Source organism: Pezoporus wallicus, unplaced genomic scaffold (assembly GCF_028554395.1).
Source record: "Pezoporus wallicus isolate ANWC-B61680 ecotype Strahan unplaced genomic scaffold, APGP_CSIRO_Pwel_v1 contig_9608, whole genome shotgun sequence".
Classification (NCBI taxonomy): domain Eukaryota; kingdom Metazoa; phylum Chordata; class Aves; order Psittaciformes; family Psittacidae; genus Pezoporus; species Pezoporus wallicus.
The window spans coordinates 20,957-45,586 of record NW_026642661.1 but is presented as its reverse complement, the minus strand read 5'-3'; the positions used below and the strand labels follow the sequence as shown (position 1 = coordinate 45,586).

The following is a 24,630-nucleotide window of genomic DNA, read 5'->3' as shown; positions in this document are numbered from 1 at the left end:
CCCAAGCTCCCATCAACTCTTCCCTCTTCCTCCTCCTCCCATCCCTGCCTCCCTTGTCCCAAGGCTCCCTGCAGCCCCTTCAGGCCCTGGAGCTGCTCTCAGCTCTCCCCTTCTCTTCTCCCAGCCTGGCTCCAGGGCAGAGCTGCTCCAGCCCTCGCAGCATCCCCATCAGGAATCCCTCCCGAGCCAGGCTCCCGCTTGCGGATACATCCAACCAAACAAGCGTTCCCCCCCCTCCCGTGCCCCACTGCGAGGTGGGGAGGGAGCGGAGCTGCCAGCCAAGGAGCCCTCGGTGCTCCCGCAGCATTCCCAAGGCATTCCTAAAGGGCTGCCTCGTGTCGGGGGCTGCAGCTGCAAGCAGCTCCGCTCCACCATGCACCAGCTGCCAATTACACGCGCGGAGGCTGCGGGCCCCAGCAGGGATTTTGGGATGCATGGAAATTATCCCGGCTCTCCGCAGCCCTCGCCAGCTGACCACGGCTCCGGGACATCCGAGCCCGTGGAGCAGAGCTGCAGCATTCCCAAGGGTGGGAATGGGAATGGGAACGGAGCTGGCCCGGCTGCTCCGTCCCACCTGAGCCGGGGCCGACGTGGTCACTGCTCATTAGGCAGCGGGATGGGAGCAGCTGGACACCAGCTCCCACTGGGTTAAACTGGGCCGGGAGCAGCCCCAGCCCCTTTATACTGGTTTGTGGTGGGTGAGGAGCCATTGGCTATGGGGGGTGATTAAAGGGAGCTCCGAAGCGTTGCCATGATCCCAGGACCCGGCTCTGCACCTGCCCCTCATCAGCGGCTGCTCCTCTGGGATCATCCCGGAGCTGGGGATGAGCTGCAGCAGGGACTTGTCCCTTCGGAGCAGAGGCTGTGGGGCTGTGGGGCCAGCCAAGTGCTACCTGGTCCTGGTTCCCCCCCCAACCCCGTACCCGGCGCTGCTCCATCCGGATAATCACGGATCCATGGAATGGTTTGTGTTTGGAAGGGACCTTAAGGCTGCTCCAGTTCCATGGGCACCTCCCACTGGTGGCCCTTGATGGGTTTAATACTGTATTAGAGCCTGTGGGGTGAAGTGATGGGTTCACAGTGAAACAGAGGGGATTTAGCTTGGATATCGGGATGAGGTTCTTCCCCATGAGGGTGCTGGGACACTGGGGTGGGTGGAATGGAGAGCTTCAGGATGCTCCATCCCTGGCAGCTTGGACACAGGGGCTCGGAGCACCCTGCTCCAGTGGAAGGGGTCCCTGCCTATGGTTGGAGCTGGAGCAGCTTGAAGCTCCCTTCATCCCAACCCATCCCATGAATCCATGATACAGGAGGGAGGATCTATGGAACCACACCGGGAGCACACGAGCCAGGTCAGGGATCACCCCACAGGGCCATGGGGTGGCTTTGGAGCTGGGCTCCATCCCCTTACCCGTGTGGGAATCGATGGCAAGGAAGCCTTCCCGAGCGTGGAGACTGGGAATGATGCTGGAGCTGGGAAGTGCCCGCATCCCTGCTGGGGTTCTCAGGTGCCTGCTGCTTCCCTTGCAGTGAGAACGAGGCGCTGTGGAGGGAGGTGGCCAGCCTGAGGCAGAAGCACGCTCAGCAGCAGAAGGTGGTCAATAAGGTAAATCCCGCTTTTCCCCATGGATCGGGACCCTCTGGTGGTGGGGAGGGGGTGAGGGGTGCCTCAATGGGATGCCACGGCCTTAATCCTCTTTCAGAATCACTTTGAGCGCTGTGTTTCCTTCCCCTCGCCAGGAGGTGATGGGAATGCAGTGGGAAAAGGCTGGATTTGGGCTGGCAGCGTCCACCTTTATGCACTCCCCATGTCCCCCGTGCCCAGCTCAGCATCAATGGGATGCAGTGGCATTAATCCAGTTTAAAGCATCATTTTGAGCCTTCCCATTGCCAGGAGTGGGAAAAGGCTGGATTTGGGCTGGCAGCACCCACCTTTATGCACTCCCCATGCCCAGCTCAGCATCAATGGGATGCAGTGGCATTAATCCTGTTTAAAGCATCATTTTGAGCCTTCCCTTTGCCAGGAGGTGGTGGGAATGCAGTGGGAAAAGGCTGGATTTGGGCTGGCAGCGTCCACCTTTATGCACTCCCCATGTCCCCCGTGCCCAGCTCAGCATCAATGGGATGGGGTGGCATTAATCCTGTTTAAAGCCTCATTTTGAGCCTTCCCTTTGCCAGCAGATGATGGGAATGCAGTGGGAAAAGGCTGGATTTGGTCTGGCAGCACCCACCTTTATGCACTCCCCGTGCCCAGCTCAGCATCAGTGGGATGCAGTGGCATTAATCCTGTTTAAAGCATCATTTTGAGCCTTCCCTTTGCCAGGAGTGGGAAAAGGCTGGATTTGGCTGGCAGCACCCACCTTTGTGCACTCCCCATGCCCAGCTCAGCTCTGCAAATGGTCCCAGAGCATTTCCTGCCCCAGTTCTGTGCCCCCCATCACAGGCTGTTGCCCTTTCTCCTCCCCACAGCTCATCCAGTTCCTGATCTCCTTGGTTCAATCCAACCGCATCCTCGGAGTGAAGAGGAAGATGTAAGTGTGACGGTCCAGCTCCCCAGGGAGATTCCCTCTTACTTCTGGTGTTACCCTAAAGGGGCAGCATTGGAGCATCCAGAGCAGCCCCGGACCTGCTGTGGTTGGGTTGCCCCTTGCTCATCACCATCCCAATGCCCTCAGAGGTTAAGGGCAGCCCCGGCTTCATTTGCTTGGAGCCGATCCCAGTGACGTGGGTTTATCCCAGTAGCACAATTCCTTTGCTCTCCTCGTGGTTAGGGGTGGTTCTCCTGTTGTCCCTCACCTCAAATCCACTGAGCTGAGCAGGTCCTGCTCACCCCATCCCATCCCATCCATCCCATGAGATGGGCTCCTTGGGTGAGGCACCGGAGCAGGAAGATGGGGTTGCCCCATCCCTGCCTCCATCCCATGGAGACGAGGCCCTCAGTGCCCTGGCCCAGTGGTGGCCTTGGTAGGGCTGGGAATGGTTGGACTGGATGAGCTTCGAAGGTCGTTCCCAGCCTCATTCCATGATGTTTCTCCCCTCGTCCATGTGGGAAGTGGCAGCTCCTGTGCCCGTTCCTCATCCCCTGCGTCCCGTGGGGCTGGATGGTGCTGCCAGCGCCTTTCCCATTGGTGCTCCATTGAATTGCACAGCTCAGCCAGGGGCTCATCCTGCTCCTCCATGGGACGGCCTCATCCTGACCCGCTCCATGCCTCCCGTGCCCTGTGTCCCACCTTAGGTGGGTGCAGGAGCCGTGCCCCGGCGGCGCGGTGAGCCCGGGCCTTGGCGATGTCTTTGCAGCCCCCTGATGCTCAACGACGGCAGCTCAGCACATTCCATGCCGAAGTACAGCCGCCAGTATTCCCTGGAGCACGTCCACGGCTCCTCCCCGTACACAGTGAGTACCCTGCCCCTGCAGGGGGGCCACGGACCCAGGGATCCATGGGGAGGGACCCGCGGATCAAGCCCTTCGACCCATGCCAGGCTTCCCCCCCCCATCCTCATGGGAATTGCTGCTGCCCAAGAGCCGTTGGAGCCATTCCCCTCATCCCATCCCTTCCATCCCTTGCCCCAAGCCCCTCTCCGGGTTCCCTGCAGCCCCTTCAGGCTCTGGAGCTGCTCTCGGCTCTTCCCGCATCTCTGGAGATGGATGCTCCGGAGCATCCTTCCCAATGGATGCTGAGGGCTGCCCATGGGAGCTGGGGCTGCCCCATTGCTGGCAGTGCTCAAGGCCAGGTTGGACACGGGCTCGGAGCACCCTGCTCCAGGGGAAGGGGTCCCTGCCCGTGGTTGGAGCTGGAGGAGCTTTCAGCTCCCTTCATCCCAACCCATCCCGTGATCCCACAAGTCTGGGCCCTCCCATCCTCTTGAGGCACAAACCCCTTCACACAGGCCCCGAGCCCTCACCAGGCTCCCCCTAAACCCTGCTGGGACACCACACGATGCTTTGGGTGCCCCAAACTGCCCCCCAGGGAGCCCAGGGCTGTGTCCTCTGGGTACCACACGGTCTGCGAAGCCTCATCCCGTGCCCCGCAGCATCCCCATCGCTTGGAGCTGATGGGGAGGAGGGAGGCGCTGGGCGCTGGTCCCTCCTGCTCCCCTCACTTCAGCCCCCCACATCCCGCCCTGTGGTGGCCTTGGTCCCATTTTAGAGGCTCTCTTGGACCTGGTCCATGTCCGTGCGTGCCCTGAGGAGCCACGCAGGTGGATCCAGGCCATTCCCTGGCCGGCTGTGGGCAGCAGCCGGAGCCCTTGGAGGGATGAGGGCTCTCCTGGCTCCCCGCTGCCCTCGGACCACCCTGGCTGGGAGCTCTGTGTTCCCCTCCTCTGATCTCTTCCTTCAAAGGGCCTTTGATCCTCAACTGCATCCGCAGCCACCCCGGGAGCAATTCCAGCTCCTGCTGCATTGTCCCAGGGATGGGAAGAGCAGGTGCTCCGGCTCGCTCCTGCTGAGGCTGCCTGATTCCAGCTCCTGCCATCACATCCCTGCAGCTCCTGGCACTGCCTCCATGCAGCTCCTGGCACTGCCTCCATGCAGCTCCTGCCATCACATCCCTGCAGCTCCTGGCACTGCCTCCATGCAGCTCCTGGCACTGCCTCCATGCAGCTCCTGCCATCACATCCCTGCAGCTCCTGGCACTGCCTCCATGCAGCTCCTGGCACTGCCTCCATGCAGCTCCTGCCATCACATCCCTGCAGCTCCTGCCATCACATCCCTGCAGCTCCTGTCACTGCCTCCATGCAGCTCCTGCCATCACATCCCTGCAGCTCCTGGCACTGCCTCCATGCAGCTCCTGCCATCACATCCCTACAGCTCCTGGCACTGCCTCCATGCAGCACCTGCCACCACATCCCTGCAGCTCCTGCCACCACATCCCTGCAGCTCCTGGCACTGCCTCCATGCAGCTCCTGCCACCACATCCCTGCAGCTCCTGGCACTGCCTCCATGCAGCTCCTGCCATCACATCCCTGCAGCTCCTGGCACTGCCTCCATGCAGCTCCTGCCACCACATCCATGCAGCTCCTGGCACCACATCCCTGCAGCTCCTGGCACTGCCTCCATGCAGCTCCTGCCATCACATCCCTCCAGCTCCTGGCACTGCCTCCATGCAGCTCCTGCCATCACATCCCTCCAGCTCCTGCCATCCCATCCCTGATGCCATCACACCCATACAGCTCCTGCCCTCACATCCATACAGCTCCTGCCATCACATCCATACAGCTCCTGCCATCACACCCATACAGCTCCTGCCCTCACATCCATACAGCTCCTGCCCTCACATCCATACAGCTCCTGCCCTCACATCCATACAGCTCCTGCCCTCACATCCATACAGCTCCTGCCCTCACATCCATACAGCTCCTGCCCTCACATCCATACAGCTCCTGCCCTCACATCCATACAGCTCCTGCCCTCACATCCATACAGCTCCTGCCATCACATCCATACAGCTCCTGCCATCACATCCATGCAGCTCCTGCCATCACATCCGTGACAACACATCAAAGCAGCTGCCCACACATCCATGCAGCTCCTGCCCTCACATCCATGCAGCTCCTGCCATCACATCCATGCAGCTCCTGCCATCACATCCATGCAGCTCCTGCCATCACATCCATGAGCTCCTGCCATCACATCCATGCAGCTCCTGCCATCACATCCCTGATGCCATCACATCCCTGAGCTCCTGCCATCACATCCATACAGCTCCTGCCATCACATCCATGCAGCTCCTGCCACCACATCCATACAGCTCCTGCCATCACATCCCTCCAGCTCCTGCCATCACATCCATACAGCTCCTGCCATCACATCCATGCAGCTCCTGCCAGCTCCTGCCATCACATCCATACAGCTCCTGCCATCACATCCATACAGCTCCTGCCATCACATCCCTCCAGCTCCTGCCATCACATCCATACAGCTCCTGCCACCACATCCATACAGCTCCTGCCCTCACATCCATACAGCTCCTGCCATCACATCCATGCAGCTCCTGCCATCACATCCATGCAGCTCCTGCCACCACATCCATACAGCTCCTGCCATCACATCCATGCAGCTCCTGCCACCTCCTGGTTCCCCTTTCTGTGCTCCCGAATCCACCCTTGGACACGCAGAAGCCATTGGTGTCCCAAAAGCCACCACCCAGAGCTGTGTCTGGAGTGGCTCCCACCGGTGCTCCCTGGTTTATCTGGGCAGGAATTCCGCTGCCACTGGTGGGGCAGGAGCAGAGCGGGATGTTCCACCCTGCAGCACAGAGCCTGCAGAGCATCCCCCGTGTTCCTGCTGTGCATGAGATGCAATCCCTTGGGGTTATCCCTTAGGAATTCAAGAAGGAGGGAGCTGAGGGCCCCATGGTCTCCCTGCGATCCCAAAGCTCCTTTAATCCAGCACAGCAGGGAATGGGAGACCCGCACTCACTTCAAGGATGGACCATGATATTCCCTACTTTCCCCCCCCTGTTTTCCCAGGGTGCATCCTTTAACCTGGAATCCCCTTGGCCCCCTGGATGCCTTCTCCCATGGGGTTTGGGGCTGTTGTGATGTGCTTCCTCCTGCTCCACCTCCCAGCCTGGGGCAGTGCCCGGTCTGTGCCCGGTGCTTCACGCTGGGACTGCTGTGATTGTCATTGCAGGCTTCTTCCCCAGCATACAGTGGCTCCAACCTCTATTCCCCGGATTCTTCAGCCAACTCCGGTCCCATCATCTCCGACGTGACCGAGCTCGCCCAGTCCAGCCCCTCAGCATCCCCCAGCGGCAGCCTCGACGGCAGGTACCTTCCTCTTGCATCGCTTGGGAGCTGCGGGGATGGGATGGGGTGGGATGGGATGGATGGGATGGGATGGGTTGGGATGGGATGGGATGGGATGGGATGGGATGGGATGGGATGGGATGGGATGGGATGGGATGGGATGGGATGGGATGGGATGGGATGGGATGGGATGGGATGGGATGGGATGGGTGGGATGGGACCTGGGGGGTTTAGTGTGGAGAAGGCTCAGGGGGGACCTGATGGCTCCCTCCAAGTGCCTGCCAGGAGGATGGAGCCAGGAGGGGCTGGGCTCTGCTCCCAAGGAACAAGGGATGGGACAAGAGGAACCGGCCTCAAGCTGCCCCAGGGCAGGTTTAGATGGAGCTGAGGAACAATTCCTGCCCCAGAGGGTGCTCAGGCATTGGAAGAGGCTGCCCGGGGCAGGGCTGCAGGCACCATCCCTGCGAGTGCTCACACCCCCTCAGTGCCATGGGGCAGCGATGGCCTTGGCAGGGCTGGGAATGGTTGGACTGGGTGAGCTTAAAGGGCTTTTCCAACGCAGCTGATCCCATGGTTCTCTGATCCTTCCCCAGGAGCTCATCCCCATCTCCCCTCTGTCAGGTTAAAGCCATTGCCTTCATCCCATCCCTGCCTCCCTTGTCCCAAGCCCCTCTCCAGGCTCCCTGGGGTCTCCCAGCTCCTTTTTGCCTCCTCTTTCTGGCTTGTTCCTGGCATTGGCCCTTCCCCTGTGGGGCTGAATCACCCACAGAAGCCATTTACTGCCTGCCGTGCCAGGAACACTCACCCCAACATAGCCCATGTGGTCACTCATACCCACCCTTGGTGGTGATGATGTCCTGGTACCCTTGATGGTGATGATGTCCTGGTACCCACCCTTGGTGGTGATGATGTCCTGGCACCCTTGGTGGTGATGATGTCCTGGTACCCTTGGTGGTGATGATGTCCTGGCACCCTTGGTGGTGATGATGTCCTGGCACCCTTGGTGGTGATGATGTCCTGGCACCCTTGGTGCTGACGATGTCCTGGCACCCTTGGTGATGATGATGTCCTGGTACCCACCCTTGGTGATGATGATGTCCTGGTACATACCTTGATGGTGATGATGTCCTGGTACCCTTGGTGGTGATGATGTCCTGGTACCCTTGGTGATGATGATGTCCTGGTACCCACCCTTGTTGGTGATGATGTCCTGGCACCCTTGTTGGTGATGATGTCCTGGTACCCTTGTTGGTGATGATGTCCTGGTACCCTTGGTGATGATGATGTCCTGGTACCCTTGTTGGTGATGATGTCCTGATACACTTGTTGGTGATGATGTCCTGGTACCCTTGTTGGTGATGATGTCCTGGTACCCTTGGTGATGATGATGTCCTGGTACCCTTGTTGGTGATGATGTCCTGATACACTTGGTGGTGATGATGTCCTGGTACCCTTGGTGCTGACGATGTCCTGGCACCCTTGGTGATGATGATGTCCTGGTACCCACCCTTGGTGATGATGATGTCCTGGTACATACCTTGATGGTGATGATGTCCTGGTACCCTTGGTGGTGATGATGTCCTGGTACCCACCCTTGGTGGTGATGATGTCCTGGCACCCTTGTTGGTGATGATGTCCTGGTACCCTTGTTGGTGATGATGTCCTGGTACCCTTGGTGATGATGATGTCCTGGTACCCTTGTTGGTGATGATGTCCTGATACACTTGGTGGTGATGATGTCCTGGTACCCTTGTTGGTGATGATGTCCTGGTACCCTTGGTGATGATGATGTCCTGGTACCCTTGTTGGTGATGATGTCCTGATACACTTGGTGGTGATGATGTCCTGGTACCCTTGGTGCTGACGATGTCCTGGCACCCTTGGTGATGATGCTGCATGGGCTCAGGCTCAGAGCAGGGATGCTCCTTCACAGCTGGTTCCTGGGGGGGGTTAGGGGATGTTCTATAGCTCCATGAGGCTTCCCTTGCTCACCGTTACCCCTGTGTTGCAGGAGCAGCCCCGTGGTGCGGATCAAGGAGGAGCCCCCAGCCCCAGCCGCAGCCCCCAGGTAGAGGAGGCCAGCCCCGGGCAGCCTCCTGCCCTGGAGACCCCGCTCTTCCCCTCCACCTTCATCGACTCCTTCCTGCAGGAGCCCGAGCCCAGCGCCGCGGCTGCCGCCAGCGCCAGCCCCACGCAGCCGCAGCCCAAGTGCCTCAGCGTCGCCTGCCTCGACAAGTGAGTGCCTGTGGGGCCCGGGGGGGGGCTATGGACCAGGCCAGGCCCCAGGGCTGAGGCTCCTCCAGCTCCAAGCCCATCCCCTTCCCCTGGAGCAGGGTGCTCCGAGCCCCTGTGTCCAAGCTGCCCTCGAGCACTGCCAGGGATGGAGCATCCCAAACCTCTCCCTTCAACCCCTGCCATGGGGAAGAACTCCCCAAGCTCCCATCAACTCTTCCCTCTTCCTCCTCCTCCCATCCCTGCCTCCCTTGTCCCAAGGCTCCCTGCAGCCCCTTCAGGCCCTGGAGCTGCTCTCAGCTCTCCCCTTCTCTGCTCCCAGCCTGGCTCCAGGGCAGAGCTGCTCCAGCCCTCGCAGCATCCTCCAGGGCTGCCCTCAGTGTCCCAGTGGGGTCCCCCCACAGCAGAGGGGCAGAACCCCTCCTCTGACCCACGGCTCAGCTCAATGGGGCTCAGGTGGAGGTGCCTTGGAATCACTGCCCCGAGCGTGCCCTGTCCCTCCCTGGCCTCTGCATTGCCCATCCCAGCTGCCCTCCACATTCCCATGGGAGGGAGCTTGGGATCCCAACTGCTCTTTGGGAGGTTGGACCCAGGGGCTCGGAGCACCCTGCTCCAGGGGAAGGGGTCCCTGCCCTGGCAGGGGTTGGAGCTGGAGGAGAACCCCTCCCATGGTCCCAGCTCCCTGCTAGGGAACGAGGCCTCAGTGAGCTCGGAGCTCCCCAAGCATCCCTTGCTCCCTGTGGGAGCCACAGGAGCCCCGTGCCCGGATCCTGGGACACCAGACCTGGAATTCTCTTGGAATTCCCAGGGGTTTCCTGCTTCCCTGGGACATGGGGGGGGGGGGCGGGAAGTGCTCCCAGTGCATAGAACCATGGAACAGTTTGGGTTGGAAAGGACCTGAAGCTCAGCCAGTTCCAATCCCGTGCCATGGGCAGGGACACCTCACCCTAAACCATGGCACCCAAGGCTCTGTCCAACCTGGCCTTGAACACTGCCAGGGATGGAGCATTCCCAACCTCCCTGGGCAACCCATTCCAGTGCCTCAGCACCCTCACAGGAACGAATTTCCTCCTTAGATCCAATCTAAACTCCCCTGTTTCAGTTTGAACCCGTTACCCCTTGTCCTGTCCCTGCAGTCCCTAATGAAGAGTCCCTCCCCAGCATCCCTATAGCCCCCTTCAGGCACTGGAAGCTGCTCTGAGGTCTCCCCCAGCTCCTCTTCTCCAACCTCAACAGCCCCAACGTTCTCAGCCTGGCTCCATACAGGAGCTGCTCCCACCCCTGAGCATCCTCGTGGCCTCCTCTGGCCTTGTTCCACCAGCCCCACGTCCTGAGGACCCCAGCACTGCATCCAGTGCTCCAGGTGAGGTGTCCCCGAGCAGAGCAGAGGGGCAGGATCACCTCCTTGGCCCTGCTGGTCCCTCTCCTTCGGATGCAGCCCAGGATACGGATGCTTTCTGGGCTCAAGCTCCCACTGAACCCTTCTCCTGTTCATTTCCTCATGGACCAGCACCTCCTTGGGCTGCTCTGGATCTCTTCTGCTCCCAACCTGGAGCTGGGCCCTGGGATGGCTCCCCCAACCCCCCAGCTATAGGACCTTGCCCTTGGCCTGGTTAAACATGAGGTTGGCATCAGCCCAGCCTCCCTGGCTCTCCATCACCGGGTACCACGCTCCGGTGCTTCCCTGCTTCATCAGAGAAGGGGAGCCCCAAACCCCCCCTCCATGAGGGCTTGCATGGCCTCTTTGTGAGCCTCCCACCCCATCACAAGGCCTCCTTTGTGCCCCATGGGAGCAGCAGCCTTTGAGGAGCGCCGGCTCCGGGGATGAAAGGGGCTCTTTGTGATGGGAATACCTGAGCGGGGGGACCCAAACCCCCCCATTGAGGAGCCTCAGGGGGCCCTTGCCAGGAGCCAAGGGGGCTGTGAGCTGAAGGGTTTCCTTGCTAGCTCCATGTGTGGGGCTGGGGCCATGGGTGTGAGGAGCGAGCCCGGGATGAGCTCCTTCCCCATGGTGGGCCCCAGGGGGCTGCCCCATTGCTGGCACTGCTCGGGGTCTGCAGCACCCCACTGCATCCCAACCCATCCCATTCCATGCTCCCATGACCCGGAGCCATTGGCTTTTCCCCCGAGCTTGGGACCAGCTCCTGCTCCTTCCTCTTCCTCGCTCCATTGGGGAGCACGGCGGGGGTCAGCATCCCAAGGGGAAGGGAGCACAGCAGGGACCTTCCCTGACCCCCATCCCTACGGATCCAGAGCTCCCTCCCTCCTTGGCCCGCTCAAGGCAGCTGTGGCCAACGGGACCTGAAGCTCTTCCCATCCCTTGAGGTGATGCTGGCCGGGAAGGGGAGGGGGGGACCACATTCCCATTGCCTTTCCACGCTCTTCCTGGGTTGGGGAACGGGAGCAGCAGCCCCCCGAGCTGCTGGCTTCGGGGCCACACAAGGGTTTATGGGATGTCTTTCCCCGCTGGCCTCATCCTGCCCTTCAAGTGGGCGGTGATTCCCATGGGACCACGGTGCCTCTTCCCTCGTGTCCCACCACGTGTTTGGGAGCTGCCTGCATCCAGGCAGGGCCATGGCCAGGTTGGGATGCAGTGGGAAGCGTTATCCCCCCCCCCCCCCGGATACATCATGGCAGCAGCTTTGGTGCTCTCCATCCTTCCCGGAAGCCCCATCTCCTGAGGAACAAACGTGTCCCTGTTGCCCATCCCGATGGGAAGAGCTTTCCAGGCCAGCTGGGATCCCTGTGGAACTTCCCCCCCCAAGTTGCTTTAGGGGTGAGGGTTTGTTCCCTTTGTCCTGGATCCACAACCAGGAGGTGATGGGGAGGAGGTTTGGTGCTTACCCAAAGCTGGGGTAATCCATAGGGATCCATAGGGAATCCATAGGGATCCATAGGGAATCCATAGGAACCCATAGGGAATCCGTAGGGATCCATAGGAATCCATAGGGAACCCATAGGAATCCATAGGGAATCCATAGGGATCCATAGGAACCCATAGGAATCCATAGGGAATCCATAGGAACCCATAGGGATCCATAGGGATCCATAGGAATCCATAGGAACCCATAGGAATCCATAAGGAATCCATAGGGATCCATAGGAACCCATAGGAACCCATAGGGAATCCATAGGGATCCATAAGGAATGCATAGGGAATCCATAAGGAATCCATAGGAATCGATAGGAACCCATAGGGAATCCATAGGGATCCATAAGGAATCCATAGGGAATCCATAGGAATCCATAAGGAATCCATAGGAACCCATAGGGATCCATAGGAATCCCCATAGGAACCCATAATCCATAGGAATCCATAGGAATCCATAGGATCCACCCCATAGGAACCCATAGGAATCCATAGGAACCCATCCATAGGGAATCCCATAGGAATCCATAGGAATCCATAGGGAATCCATAGGGGAATCCATAGGAACCCATAGGAACCCATCCATAGGAACCCATAGGAATCCATAGGAACCATAGGAACCCATAGGAACCCATAGGAATCCATAGGGAATCCATAAGGAATCCATAAGGAATCCATAGGAACCCATAGGAACCCATAGGCCGTCCGGGTCTCATCCGTTCGGGCTCCTCATCCATGGAGCTCCGGGGCGGAAGGGTCCCAAGGCTCCTGCGGAGGAGATGGAGGGAGGGAGGAGGCCTGCAGGGGCTGGGGCTGGGGCTGGGGGCCGGGGGGAAGGCTCCTCCTCCCTGACCCCCGGCCCCACTCTCTTGTGGCCAGGAATGAGCTCAACGACCACCTGGACACCATCGACTCCAACCTGGACAACCTCCAGACCATGCTGAGCACGCACGGCTTCAGCGTGGACACGAGCGCCTTGTTGGATGTGAGTCCTGCTCCCACGGGAGCTCCAGAGCGCCTCCGGTCCGGGCCCGCGGGGACCAGGGGCTCCTCCAGTTGGGTCAGTTGGAAACCTCCAACTGCATGGGTTGGGCATCACCAATGGATGGGTTGGACATCACCAATGGATGGGTTGGACATCTCCAGCTGGATGGGTTGGACATCACCAATGGATGGGTTGGACATCTCCAGCTGGATGGGTTGGGCATCTCCAACTGCATGGGTTGGGCATCACCAATGGATGGGTTGGACGTCTCCAACCAGATGGGTTGGGCATCACCAGCTGCATGGGTTGGACGTCTCCAACCGGATGGGTTGGACATCACCAGCTGCATGGGTTGGACATCACCAATGGATGGGTTGGACATCACCAATGGATGGGTTGGACATCTCCAACCAGATGGGTTGGGCATCACCAATGGATGGGTTGGAATCTCCAACCAGATGGGTTGGGCATCACCAATGGATGGGTTGGACATCTCCAACCGGATGGGTTGGACATCTCCAACTGCATGGGTTGGACATCACCAACCAGATGGGTTGGACATCTCCAACTGGATATCCAATGGATCAGTTGGACATCTCCAACTGGATCTCCAATGGATTGATTGGCTATCTCCAATGGATCAGTTGGACATCTCCAATCAGATCTCCAACTGGACTGTGGTTGGACCTCTCCAACCATATCTCCAGTGGATGGGTTGGACCTCTCCAGCCAGATCTCCAACTGGACTGGTTGGCCATCTCTAACCAGATCTCCAATGGATTGGTTGGCCATCTCCAATGGATCAGTTGGACATCTCCAACTGGATCTCCAACTGGACTGTGGTTGGACCTCTCCAACCAGATCTCCAGTGGATGGGTTGGACCTCTCCAACTGGATCTCCAATGGATTGGTTGGACATCTCCAACTGGATGGGTTGGACATCTCCAACTGGATCTCCAATGGATTGGTTGGACATCTCCAACTGGATCTCCAACTGCATCAGTTGGACATCTCCAACTGGATCTCCAACTGGACTGTGGTTGGACCTCTCCAACCAGATCTCCAGTGGATGGGTTGGACCTCTCCAACCGGATCTCCAATGGATGGGTTGGACCTCTCCAACCAGATCTCCAATGGATGGGTTGGACATCTCCAATGGATCAGTTGGACATCTCCAACTGGATCTCCAATGGATGGGTTGGACCTCTCCAACTGGATCTCCAATGGATGGGTTGGACCTCTCCAACCGGATCTCCAATGGATGGGTTGGATCTCTCCAACCGGATCTCCAATGGATGGGTTGGACATCTCCAATGGATGGGTTGGACCTCTCCAACCGGATCTCCAATGGATGGGTTGGACCTCTCCAACCGGATCTCCAATGGATGGGTTGGATCTCTCCAATGGATGGGTTGGACATCTCCAATGGATGGGTTGGATCTCTCCAACCGGATCTCCAATGGATGGGTTGGACCTCTCCAACCGGATCTCCAATGGATGGGTTGGACATCTCCAATGGATGGGTTGGATCTCTCCAACCGGATCTCCAATGGATGGGTTGGACATCTCCAACCAGATCTCCAATGGATGGGTTGGACATCTCCAATGGATGGTTTGGACCTCTCCAATGGATGGGTTGGACCTCTCCAACCGGATCTCCAATGGATGGGTTGGACCTCTCCAACCGGATCTCCGGCTGGGTCCTCCCTCCCCTGCTTCCCCCCCACGCTGGCTCCAGCCGGCCATGTCCCTGTCCCACCGCGGTTCCTTCCTCTCCCGGCCCTGAGCCCTCTTCCCTCTCGGCAGCTCTTCAGCCCTTCCATGACGGTCACGGACATGAACCTGCCCGACCTGGACAGCAGCTTGGCCAGCGTGAGTACCGGGGGGGGGGACAGCACAGGGGTCCTGAGCTGCTCAGCACCCCCCGTGGTGCGCGGGAGGAGATGCGGGATGGAGCCCGGCCCACGGACACCGGGGCTGCCCCATAGCTCATTGCCGTGCCGGGGGGGGCTGAGTGCTCTGGGGAGCTCCATGGACTTCCCAGGAAGGTGCCTGTGGATGAGCTTAGGTTCTCCGGGGGTGATGGGATGGAGCAGGGATGCGGATGGGAGGCTTCCCGAAGCCGTAGGGCTGGGTCCTTGGGCATCAGCAGCCGGACCAAGGATGCTCCTCCCAAGAGCCGGAGCAGGCCGTGATCTGTGGGGTGATGGGGCTGGCCCCATGGCTGCCCCTCTGCTGCGGAAGGGGAGGCCGGAGGGGGCTGCAGGGAGCCTGGAGAGGGGCTTGGGACGAGGGATGGGATGGGAGGAGGAGGAAGAGGGAAGAGTTGATGGGATGGGAGGAGGAGGAAGAGGGAAGAGTCGATGGGATGGGATGAGGATGAAGAGGGAAGAGTCGATGGGATGGGATGAGGAAGAAGAGGGAAGAGTCGATGGGATGGGATGAGGAAGAAGAGGGAAGAGTTGATGGGATGGGATGAGGAGGAAGAGGGAAGAGTTGATGGGATGGGATGAGGAAGAAGAGGGAAGAGTCGATGGGATGGGATGAGGAAGAAGAGGGAAGAGTTGATGGGATGGGATGAGGAAGAAGAGGGAAGAGTCGATGGGATGGGATGAGGAGGAAGAGGGAAGAGTTGATGGGATGGGATGAGGAAGAAGAGGGAAGAGTCGATGGGATGGGAGGAGGAGGAAGAGGGAAGAGTTGATGGGATGGGAGGAGGAAGAAGAGGGAAGAGTCGATGGGATGGGATGAGGAAGAAGAGGGAAGAGTTGATGGGATGGGATGAGGAAGAAGAGGGAAGAGTTGATGGGATGGGATGAGGAAGAAGAGGGAAGAGTTGATGGGATGGGATGGGAGGAGGAAGAAGAGGAAGAAGAGGAAGAAGAGTTGATGGGATGGGATGAGGAAGAAGAGGGAAGAGTTGATGGGATGGAAGGAGGAGGAAGAGGGAAGAGTCGATGGGATGGGATGAGGAAGAAGAGGGAAGAGTCGATGGGATGGGAGGAGGAAGAAGAGGGAAGAGTCGATGGGATCTTGGGGAGTTCTTCCCCATGAGGGTGCTGGGGCGCTGGCATGGGTTGAAGGGAGAGGTTTGGGGTGCTCCATCCCAGGTTGGACACAGGGGCTCAGAGCACCCCCAGCTTTAAGCTCCCTCCATCCCAAGGCATTCCAGGGTTCCCTGAGGGGATCCATGGAAGCACGCCGGGAGCGGGAGCATCCCCATCCCTCGGGGCTCCCCACAACCTCTGAGGACCTCAGCATCTCCTCGGAGCACACCTGGGGGTGCTGAGCGTGCCTGGGGTCCATGGCTGGGCGCTGAGATCCCCACTCTTGCCCCACAGATCCAGGATCTCCTTTCATCCCAGGAACAGCAGAAACCCACGGAGAGCGAGGCCGGCGCAGCGGACGCAGGTACCGGCAGCATCCCGGGGTCCAGTGGGAATTGCGGTGGGGATGATGGGATGGAGCAGGATGAAGCCTGGAGGAGAGCAGCTCCAGAGCCTGAAGGGTCCTGCAGGGAGCCTGGAGAGGGGCTGGGACAAGGGAGGGAGGGGTGGGAGGAGGAGGAAGAGGGAAGAGTTGATGGGATGTGATGAGGAGGAAGAGGGAAGAGTTGATGGGATGGGAGGAGGAGGAAGAGGGAAGAGTTGATGGGAAGGGAGGAGGAGGAAGAGGGAAGAGTTGATGGGATGGGAGGAGGAGGAAGAGGGAAGAGTTGATGGGATGGGAGGAGGAGGAAGAGGGAAGAGTTGATGGGATGGGATGAGGAGGAAGAGGGAAGAGTTGATGGGATGGGAGGAGGAGGAAGAGGGGAGAGTTGATGGGATGGGATGAGGAGGAAGAGGGAAGAGTTGATGGGATGGGAGGAGGAGGAAGAGGGAAGAGTTGATGGGAAGGGAGGAGGAGGAAGAGGGAAGAGTTGATGGGATGGGAGGAGGAGGAAGAGGGAAGAGTATATCGGATGGGAGGAGGAGGAAGAGGGAAGAGTTGATGGGATGGGAGGAGGAGGAAGAGGGAAGAGTTGATGGGATGGGATGAGGAGGAAGAGGGAAGAGTTGATGGGATGGAGGAGGAGGAAGGGGAAGAGTTGATGGGATGAAGGAGGAAGAGGGAAGAGTTGATGGGATGGGAGGAGGAGGAAGAGGGAAGGATGGGAGGGAGGAGGAGGAAGAGGGAAGAGTTGATGGGATGGGAGGAGGAGGAAGAGGGAAGAGTTGATGGGATGGGAGGAGGAGGAAGAGGGAAGAGTTGATGGGATGGGATGAGGAGGAAGAGGGAAGAGTTGATGGGATGGGAGGAGGAGGAAGAGGGAAGAGTTGATGGGATGGGAGGAGGAGGAAGAGGGAAGAGTTGATGGGAAGGGAGGAGGAGGAAGAGGGAAGAGTTGATGGGATGGGAGGAGGAGGAAGAGGGAAGAGTTGATGGGATGGGAGGAGGAGGAAGAGGGAAGAGTTGATGGGATGGGAGGAGGAGGAAGAGGGAAGAGTTGATGGGATGGGATGAGGAGGAAGAGGGAAGAGTTGATGGGATGGAGGAGGAGGAAGAGGGAAGAGTTGATGGGAAGGGAGGAGGGGGAAGAGGGAAGAGTCGATGGGATGGGAGGAGGAAGAGGGAAGAGTTGATGGGAAGGGAGGAGGAGGAAGAGGGAAGAGTTGATGGGATGGGATGAGGAGGAAGAGGGAAGAGTCGATGGGATGGGAGGAGGAAGAGGGAAGAGTTGATGGGGTGGGATGAGGAAGAGGGAAGAGTTGATGGGATGGGAGGAGGAAGAGGGAAGAGTTGATGGGAAGGGAGGAGGAGGAAGAGGGAAGAGTTGATGGGATGGGATGAGGAAGAGGGAAGAGTTGATGGGATGGGATGAGGAAGAGGGAAGAGTTGATGGGATGGGAGGAGGAAGAGGGAAGAGTTGATGGGATGGGATGAGGAGGAAGAGGGAAGAGTCGATGGGATGGGAGGAGGAAGAGGGAAGAGTTGATGGGGTGGGAAGAATTGATGGGATCCTGGGACTTCTTCCCCCTGAGGATGCTGGTGCGGGATGAAGGGAGTCCTTCGGGATGCTCCATCCCGTCCTTCCCCTGAGGATGCTGGTGCGGGATGAAGGGAGTCCTTCGGGATGCTCCATCCCGTCCTTCCCCTGAGGATGCTGGTGCGGGATGAAGGAAGTCCTTCGGGATGCTCCATCCCGTCCTTCCCCTGAGGATGCTGGTGTGGGATGAAGGAAGTCCTTCAGGATGCTCCATCCCATGGTTCCCCTGAGGATGCTGGTGTGGGATGAAGGGAGTCCTTCGGGATGCTCCATCCCATCCTTCCCCTCTCTCCATAGGGAAGCAGCTCGTGCACTACACCGCCCAGCCCCTTTTCCTGGTGGATTCCAGCGCCGTGGACGTGGGCTCCGGGGACCTTCCCATCTTCTTCGAGCTGGGCGAGGGTCCCTATGGCCCGGATGGCGAGGGGTACCCGGAGGATCCCGCCCTCTCCCTGCTGGCCGGGCCCGAGGCCAAGCCCAAGGACCCCGCTGTCTCCTAGGGAATCGCCTCGGCCCCAAAGGGAATCCCAGGCCTTGCTTTGCACAGCCCCGGCCTGCGGGGCCTCATCCTGGCACCGGGAAGGGCTCGGAACCGGCTTTGGACCCTGCACATCTCCCCCCCCTCCACACCCCGCAGCGGCGGCCGGACAGCAGCATCCCATGGGATGCGCCTGTGGAAAGGGGGGGGAACGGGATGCGGCCGGGGGAAGGCTGCTGGGGGGGGGGAGAGTGAGGAATGGGGGAGCTTTCCCTTGGGAATGGGGGTCCTGAGCTTTCCCTAAGGGATCCTGAGCTTTCCCTTGGGAATGGGGGTCCTGAGCTTTCCCTAAGGGATCCTGAGCTTTCCTTAAGGAAAGGGATCCTGAGCTTTCCCTAAGGAAAAGCAGATGCTGAGCTTTCCCTAAGGAAAGGGATCCTGAGCTTTCCCTAAGGGATCCTGAGCTTTCCTTAAGGAAAGGGGATCCTGAGCTTTCCTTAAGGAAAGGGATCCTGAGCTTTCCCTAAGGGATGCTGAGCTTTCCCTTGGGAAAGGGGATCCTGAGCTTTCCCTAAGGGATGCTGAGCTTTCCTTAAGGGATCCTGAGCTTTCCTTAAGGAAAGGGATCCTGAGCTTTCCCTAAGGGATGCTGAGCTTTCCCTTGGGAAAGGGGATCCTGAGCTTTCCCTAAGGGATGCTGAGCTTTCCTTAAGGGATCCTGAGCTTTCCTTAAGGAAAGGGGATCCTGAGCTTTCCTTAAGGGATCCTGAGCTTTCCCTAAGGGATCCTGAGCTTTCCTTAAGGAAAGGGGATCCTGAGCTTTCCTTAAGGGATCCTGAGCTTTCCCTAAGGGATCCTGAGCTTTCCTTAAGGAAAGGGGATCCTGAGCTTTCCTTAAGGGATCCTGAGCTTTCCCTAAGGGATCCTGAGCTTTCCCTTGGGAAAGGGGATCCTGAGCTTTCCTTAAGGAAAGGGATCCTGAGCTTTCCCTTGGGAATGGGGATCCTGAGCTTTCCCTTGGGAATGGGGATCCTGAGCTTTCCTTAAGGGATCCTGAGCTTTCCCTAAGGGATCCTGAGCTTTCCTTAAGGAAAGGGGATCCTGAGCTTTCCTTAAGGGATCCTGAGCTTTCCCTAAGGGATCCTGAGCTTTCCCTAAGGAAAGGGGATCCTGAGCTTTCCCTAAGGGATGCTGAGCTTTCCTTAAGGGATCCTGAGCTTTCCTTAAGGAAAGGGATCCTGAGCTTTCCCTAAGGAAAGGGGTCCCGTCCCCCCCATTCCCGTCTCCTGCCCCCCGGCGATGCGGGTGGCGGCCGGAAGGAGCAGCGCTGGATCCCGTCTGGCCCAGCCCAAGGCTCCGCTCGGGTTCTGTTCCCGGCCTCGGGAATGCCGCGGTGCCGCCGCGAGCACGGACTCTGTGGGGCTGGCGCCGGAGCGGCCTCGCCCTGTACCTGGATATAAAGAGCTCTGCACAGCCCAGCCCCAGCCCGCACGGGATTGGATTCCCTTGGGATCGAGGGACCGGGATCAGCTCCGGCATCCTCCCGGTGTCCGGCGGCGCGAGCGGCTCCGGTACCCGAGGGGAGCCCGGAGAGGAGGAAGAGGGAAGAGTTGAGGGGATCTTGGGGAGTTCTTCCCCATTGGGGGCGCTGGGATCCAGTCCATGGATCCATGAAAGGCCTTGGGTGGTTCACGGAGCCTCCAACCAACCCCATCCATGGAACGGCTCCGGTGCTTCCGGGGGGGGCCGGGGATGTGGGGATGCGACAGGGGCAGGACCCGGCTCCTGCATCCCATGAACAAGGGGATCCATGGGAATGGGCTGGATCGGGGCTGGGATCATGGTGCTGGGCCCCCATCGGTGGTACCCAAGGGCTGGGGCGATGGGGATGGATGGGAGATGCCATGGGGACGGTGCCTCCATCTGTGGGGCTGTGGTACCCAAGGGCTGGGGCAATGGGGATGGATGGGAGATGCCATGGGGACGGTGCCCCCATCAGTGGGGCTGTGGTACCCAAGGGCTGGGGCAATGGGGATGGATGGGAGATGCCATGGGGACGGTGCCCCCATCTGTGGGGCTGTGGTACCCAAGGGCTGGGGCAATGGGGATGGATGGGAGATGCCATGGGGACGGTGACCCCATCAGTGGGGCTGTGGTACCCAAGGGCTGGGGCAATGGGGATGGATGGGAGATGCCATGGGGACGGTGCCCCCATCAGTGGGGCTGTGGTACCCAAGGGCTGGGGCGATGGGGATGGATGGGAGATGCCATGGGGATGGTGGCACCCCCAGCAGTGGGGCTGTGGTACCCAAGGGCTGGGGCAATGGGGATGGATGGGAGATGCCATGGGGACGGTGCCCCCATCTGTGGGGCTGTGGTACCCAAGGGCTGGGTTAATGGCGATGGATGGGAGATGCTATGGGGACGGTGCCCCCATCAGTGGGGCTGTGGTACCCAAGGGCTGGGGCAATGGGGATGGATGGGAGATGCCATGGGGACGGTGCCCCCATCAGTGGGGCTGTGGTACCCAAGGGATGGGTTAATGGCAATGGATGGGAGATGCCATGGGGACGGTGCCCCCATCTGTGGGGCTGTGGTACCCAAGGGCTGGGGCAATGGGGATGGATGGGAGATGCCATGGGGACGGTGACCCCATCAGTGGGGCTGTGGTACCCAAGGGCTGGGGCAATGGGGATGGATGGGAGATGCCATGGGGACGGTGCCCCCATCAGTGGGGCTGTGGTACCCAAGGGCTGGGGCGATGGGGATGGATGGGAGATGCCATGGGGACGGTGCCCCCATCAGTGGGGCTGTGGTACCCAAGGGCTGGGGCAATGGGGATGGATGGGAGATGCAATGGGGACAGTGGCATGCACAGGAATGGGGCTGGGCCTGTGCCCCCATCTGTGGGGCTGTGGTACCCAAGGGCTGGGGCAATGGGGATGGATGGGAGATGCCATGGGGACGGTGCCCCCATCTGTGGGGCTGTGGTACCCAAGGGCTGGGGCAATGGGGATGGATGGGAGATGCCATGGGGACGGTGCCCCCATCTGTGGGGCTGTGGTACCCAAGGGCTGGGGCAATGGGGATGGCTGGGAGATGCCATGGGGACGGTGCCCCCATCTGTGGGGCTGTGGTACCCAAGGGCTGGGGCAATGGCGATGGATGGGAGATGCCATGGGGATGGTGGCACCCCCCAGCAGTGGGGCTGGGGAGGCCATGGAGCCCCCCATGGCCAAAGGAGGGATGAGAAGGGACCGTGGTGGTGATGGAGCCGCGCCGGTGCCCCCCAGCCCCGTGCTGTGGGGCAGCCCCATCCCTCCCCCCCCCGATACCACTGGGGACCAGGAGCTGCTGCAGGGACCTTTATTGGGTACCACGGGGTTCGGGGATGCTCCACCCGCAACCACAGGGGGACACGGGGGGGTCCGGCCACCCCCATGCCCCCCTCCCTCCCCCCAAGTGAGCCCCGCTATGGGGCTGCTTGGGGATGTGGGGCAGGGAGCAAGGTGGGGGGGGCAGCAGGAAGGGGATGGAGGCCGAGGAGGTGACAGCAGAGACATCCGGATACCTCAGAGCCCTGGGGAGGGAGGAGCAGGGTCAGCCCCCCAGTGTCACCCCCAATGTCACCCCCCCAATGTCACCCCCAATGTCACCCCCTTTTGTCACCCCATCCTTGTCACCCCCCCGTGTCTCCTCCCCTGTCACCCCCAATATCACCTCTCCGTTACCCTCCCCATGTCACCCCCCCAGTGTCACCCCAATGTCACCCCCAATGTCACCCTCATCCCCTGTCACCCCCAATGTCACCCCCCTGTGTCACCCCATCTGTGTCACCCCAATGTCACCCCCCTGTGTCACCCCATCTGTGTCACCCCAATGTCACCCCCCCGTCACCCATCTGTGTCACCCCCAAAGTCACCCCCGTGTCACCATCCCCATGTCACCCCAATGTCCCCCCCCGTGTCACCCATCTGTGTTACCCCTTCCTTGTCACCCCAATGTCACCCCCCTCTGTCACCCCCGTGTCACCCCCAAAGTCACCCCCCTGTGTCACCATCCCCATGTCACCCCAATGTCACTCCCCAATGTCACCCCATCTGTGTCACCCCAATGTCACCCCATCTGTGTCACCCCCAATGTCACCCCAATGTCACCCCCAATGTCACCCCATCTGTGTCACCCCCCCGTGTCACCCATCTGTGTCACCCCCTGTGTCACCCCAATGTCACCCCAATGTCACCCCCCTGTCACTGATCTGTGTCACCCCCAAAGTCACCCCCCTGTGTCACCATCCCCATGTCACCCCATCTGTGTCACCCCAATGTCACCCCCCTGTGTCACCCCCCTGTGTCACCCCCAATGTCACCCCCCTGTGTCACCCATCTGTGTCACCCCCAAAGTCACCCCCCTGTGTCACCATCCCCATGTCACCCCATCTGTGTCACCCCCCAATGTCACCCCCCTGTGTCACCCATCTGTGTCACCCATCTGTGTCACCCCAATGTCACCCCCCAATGTCACCCCATCTGTGTCACCCCAATGTCACCCCCCGTGTCACCCCAATGTCACCCCCCAATGTCCCCCCCCCGTGTCACCTCCCTGTGTTACCCTTTCCTTGTCACCCCAATGTCACCCCATCTGTGTCACCCCAATGTCACCCCCAATGTCCCCCCCCCAGTGTCCCCCTGCTCCCACCTTGGGACGTCAGCGCCTCCTCCGAGTCCACGTCGTGCTCCAGTCCTGGGGGGCAAAGAGGGGCTGGGGGCAAGAACTGGGGGTGCCCCCCCCCCAACCCTGGACACCCTCCACTTATGGGGCACCCCCAAGTAATGCGGCACCCGCAGCTAATGGGGCACCTGCAAACAATGGGGCACCCCACACTTGTGGGGCAATAGGATACCCCCAGCTACTGCTGCACCCCAAGTAATGGGGCACCCCTAATTCATAGGGCACCTCTGGCCAATGGGGCACCCCCACTGATGCTGCACCCCCAGCAATGGGGCACCCCCAATGATGCTGCACCCCCAGCAATGGGGCACCCCCAATGATGCTGCAGCCCCAAGTAATGGGGTACCCCCAACAATGGGGCACCCCCAATGATGCTGCACCCCCAATGATGCTGCACCCCCAGCAATGGGGCACCCCCAATGATGCTGCAGCCCCAAGTAATGGGGTACCCCCAACAATGGGGCACCCCACTGATGCTGCACCCCCAGCAATGGGGCACCCCCAATGATGCTGCAGCCCCAAGTAATGGGGTACCCCCAACAATGGGGCACCCCCAGGGGTGCTCAGGATGGTCCCAAGCCCCAGTTTGGGGGTGCTGGGTGCCGGGGGGGGGGCCTCACCCTCCTCTGATTCATTGGATTGGGCTGGAACATCCATGATGGGACCTGCAGGAGGGCGAGAGATGGGGGTCAGCACCCAATGGGTGCCAGTGGGGACCCCAATGGAGACCCCAGTACCCAATGGGTGCCAATGGAGACCCCAGTACCCAATGGGTGCCAATGGAGACCCCAGTACCCAATGGGTGACAATGGGGACGCAGCACCCAATGGCTGTCGGTAGTTACCCAGCACCCAATGGGTGCCAATGGGGACCCCAGTACCCAATGGGTGACTATGGGGACCCCAGTACCTAATGGGTGCCAATGGAGACCCCAGTACCCAATGGGGATGCAGCACCCAATGGGGACCCCAGCACCCAGTGGGTGCCAATGGAGACCCCAGTACCCAATGGGTGCCAATGGGGATGCAGTACCCAATGGGGATGCAGCACCCAATGGGTACCAATGGAGACCCCAGTACCCAATGGGTGACAACAGGGACGCAGCACCCAATGGGTGCCAATGGAGACCCCAATACCCAATGGGTGACAATGGGGACGCAGCACCCAATGGGTGCCAGTGGGGACCCCAGTACCCAATGGGGATGCAGCACCCAGTGGGTGCCAGTGGGGACCCCAGCACCCAATGGGGACCCCCAGGTCATGCACCAGCACCCAATGGGTGCCAATGGAGACCCCAGTACCCAATGGGTGCCAGTGGGGACCCCAGTACCCAATGGGGATGCAGCACCCAAGGGGGACCCCCAGGTCATGCACCAGCACCCAATGGGGACCCCAGCACCCAATGGGGACCCCCAGGTCATGCACCAGCACCCAATGGGTGCCAATGGGGACCCCAGCACCCAATGGGGACCCCCAGTTCATGCACCAGCACCCAATGGGTGCCAATGGGGACCCCAGCACCCAATGGGTACCCCCAGGTCATGCACCAGCACCCAATG

General features: G+C 60.0%; 1 protein-coding gene across 1 annotated transcript in view; it reads left to right on the top strand.

Annotated features, from left to right (window-relative positions):
• Nucleotides 1-18,362, top strand: part of HSF1 (heat shock transcription factor 1) — a 36,107-nt gene extending 17,745 nt beyond the window's left edge. The window contains 10 exon segments of the mRNA XM_057431935.1: nt 1,531-1,606; nt 2,470-2,531; nt 3,298-3,394; nt 6,635-6,771; nt 8,762-8,793; nt 8,796-8,985; nt 12,731-12,836; nt 14,643-14,708; nt 16,178-16,247; nt 18,160-18,362. Coding sequence (XP_057287918.1) covers nt 1,531-1,606; nt 2,470-2,531; nt 3,298-3,394; nt 6,635-6,771; nt 8,762-8,793; nt 8,796-8,985; nt 12,731-12,836; nt 14,643-14,708; nt 16,178-16,247; nt 18,160-18,362 — 1,039 coding nt within the window.
• Nucleotides 18,363-24,630: the final 6,268 nt, after the last annotated feature.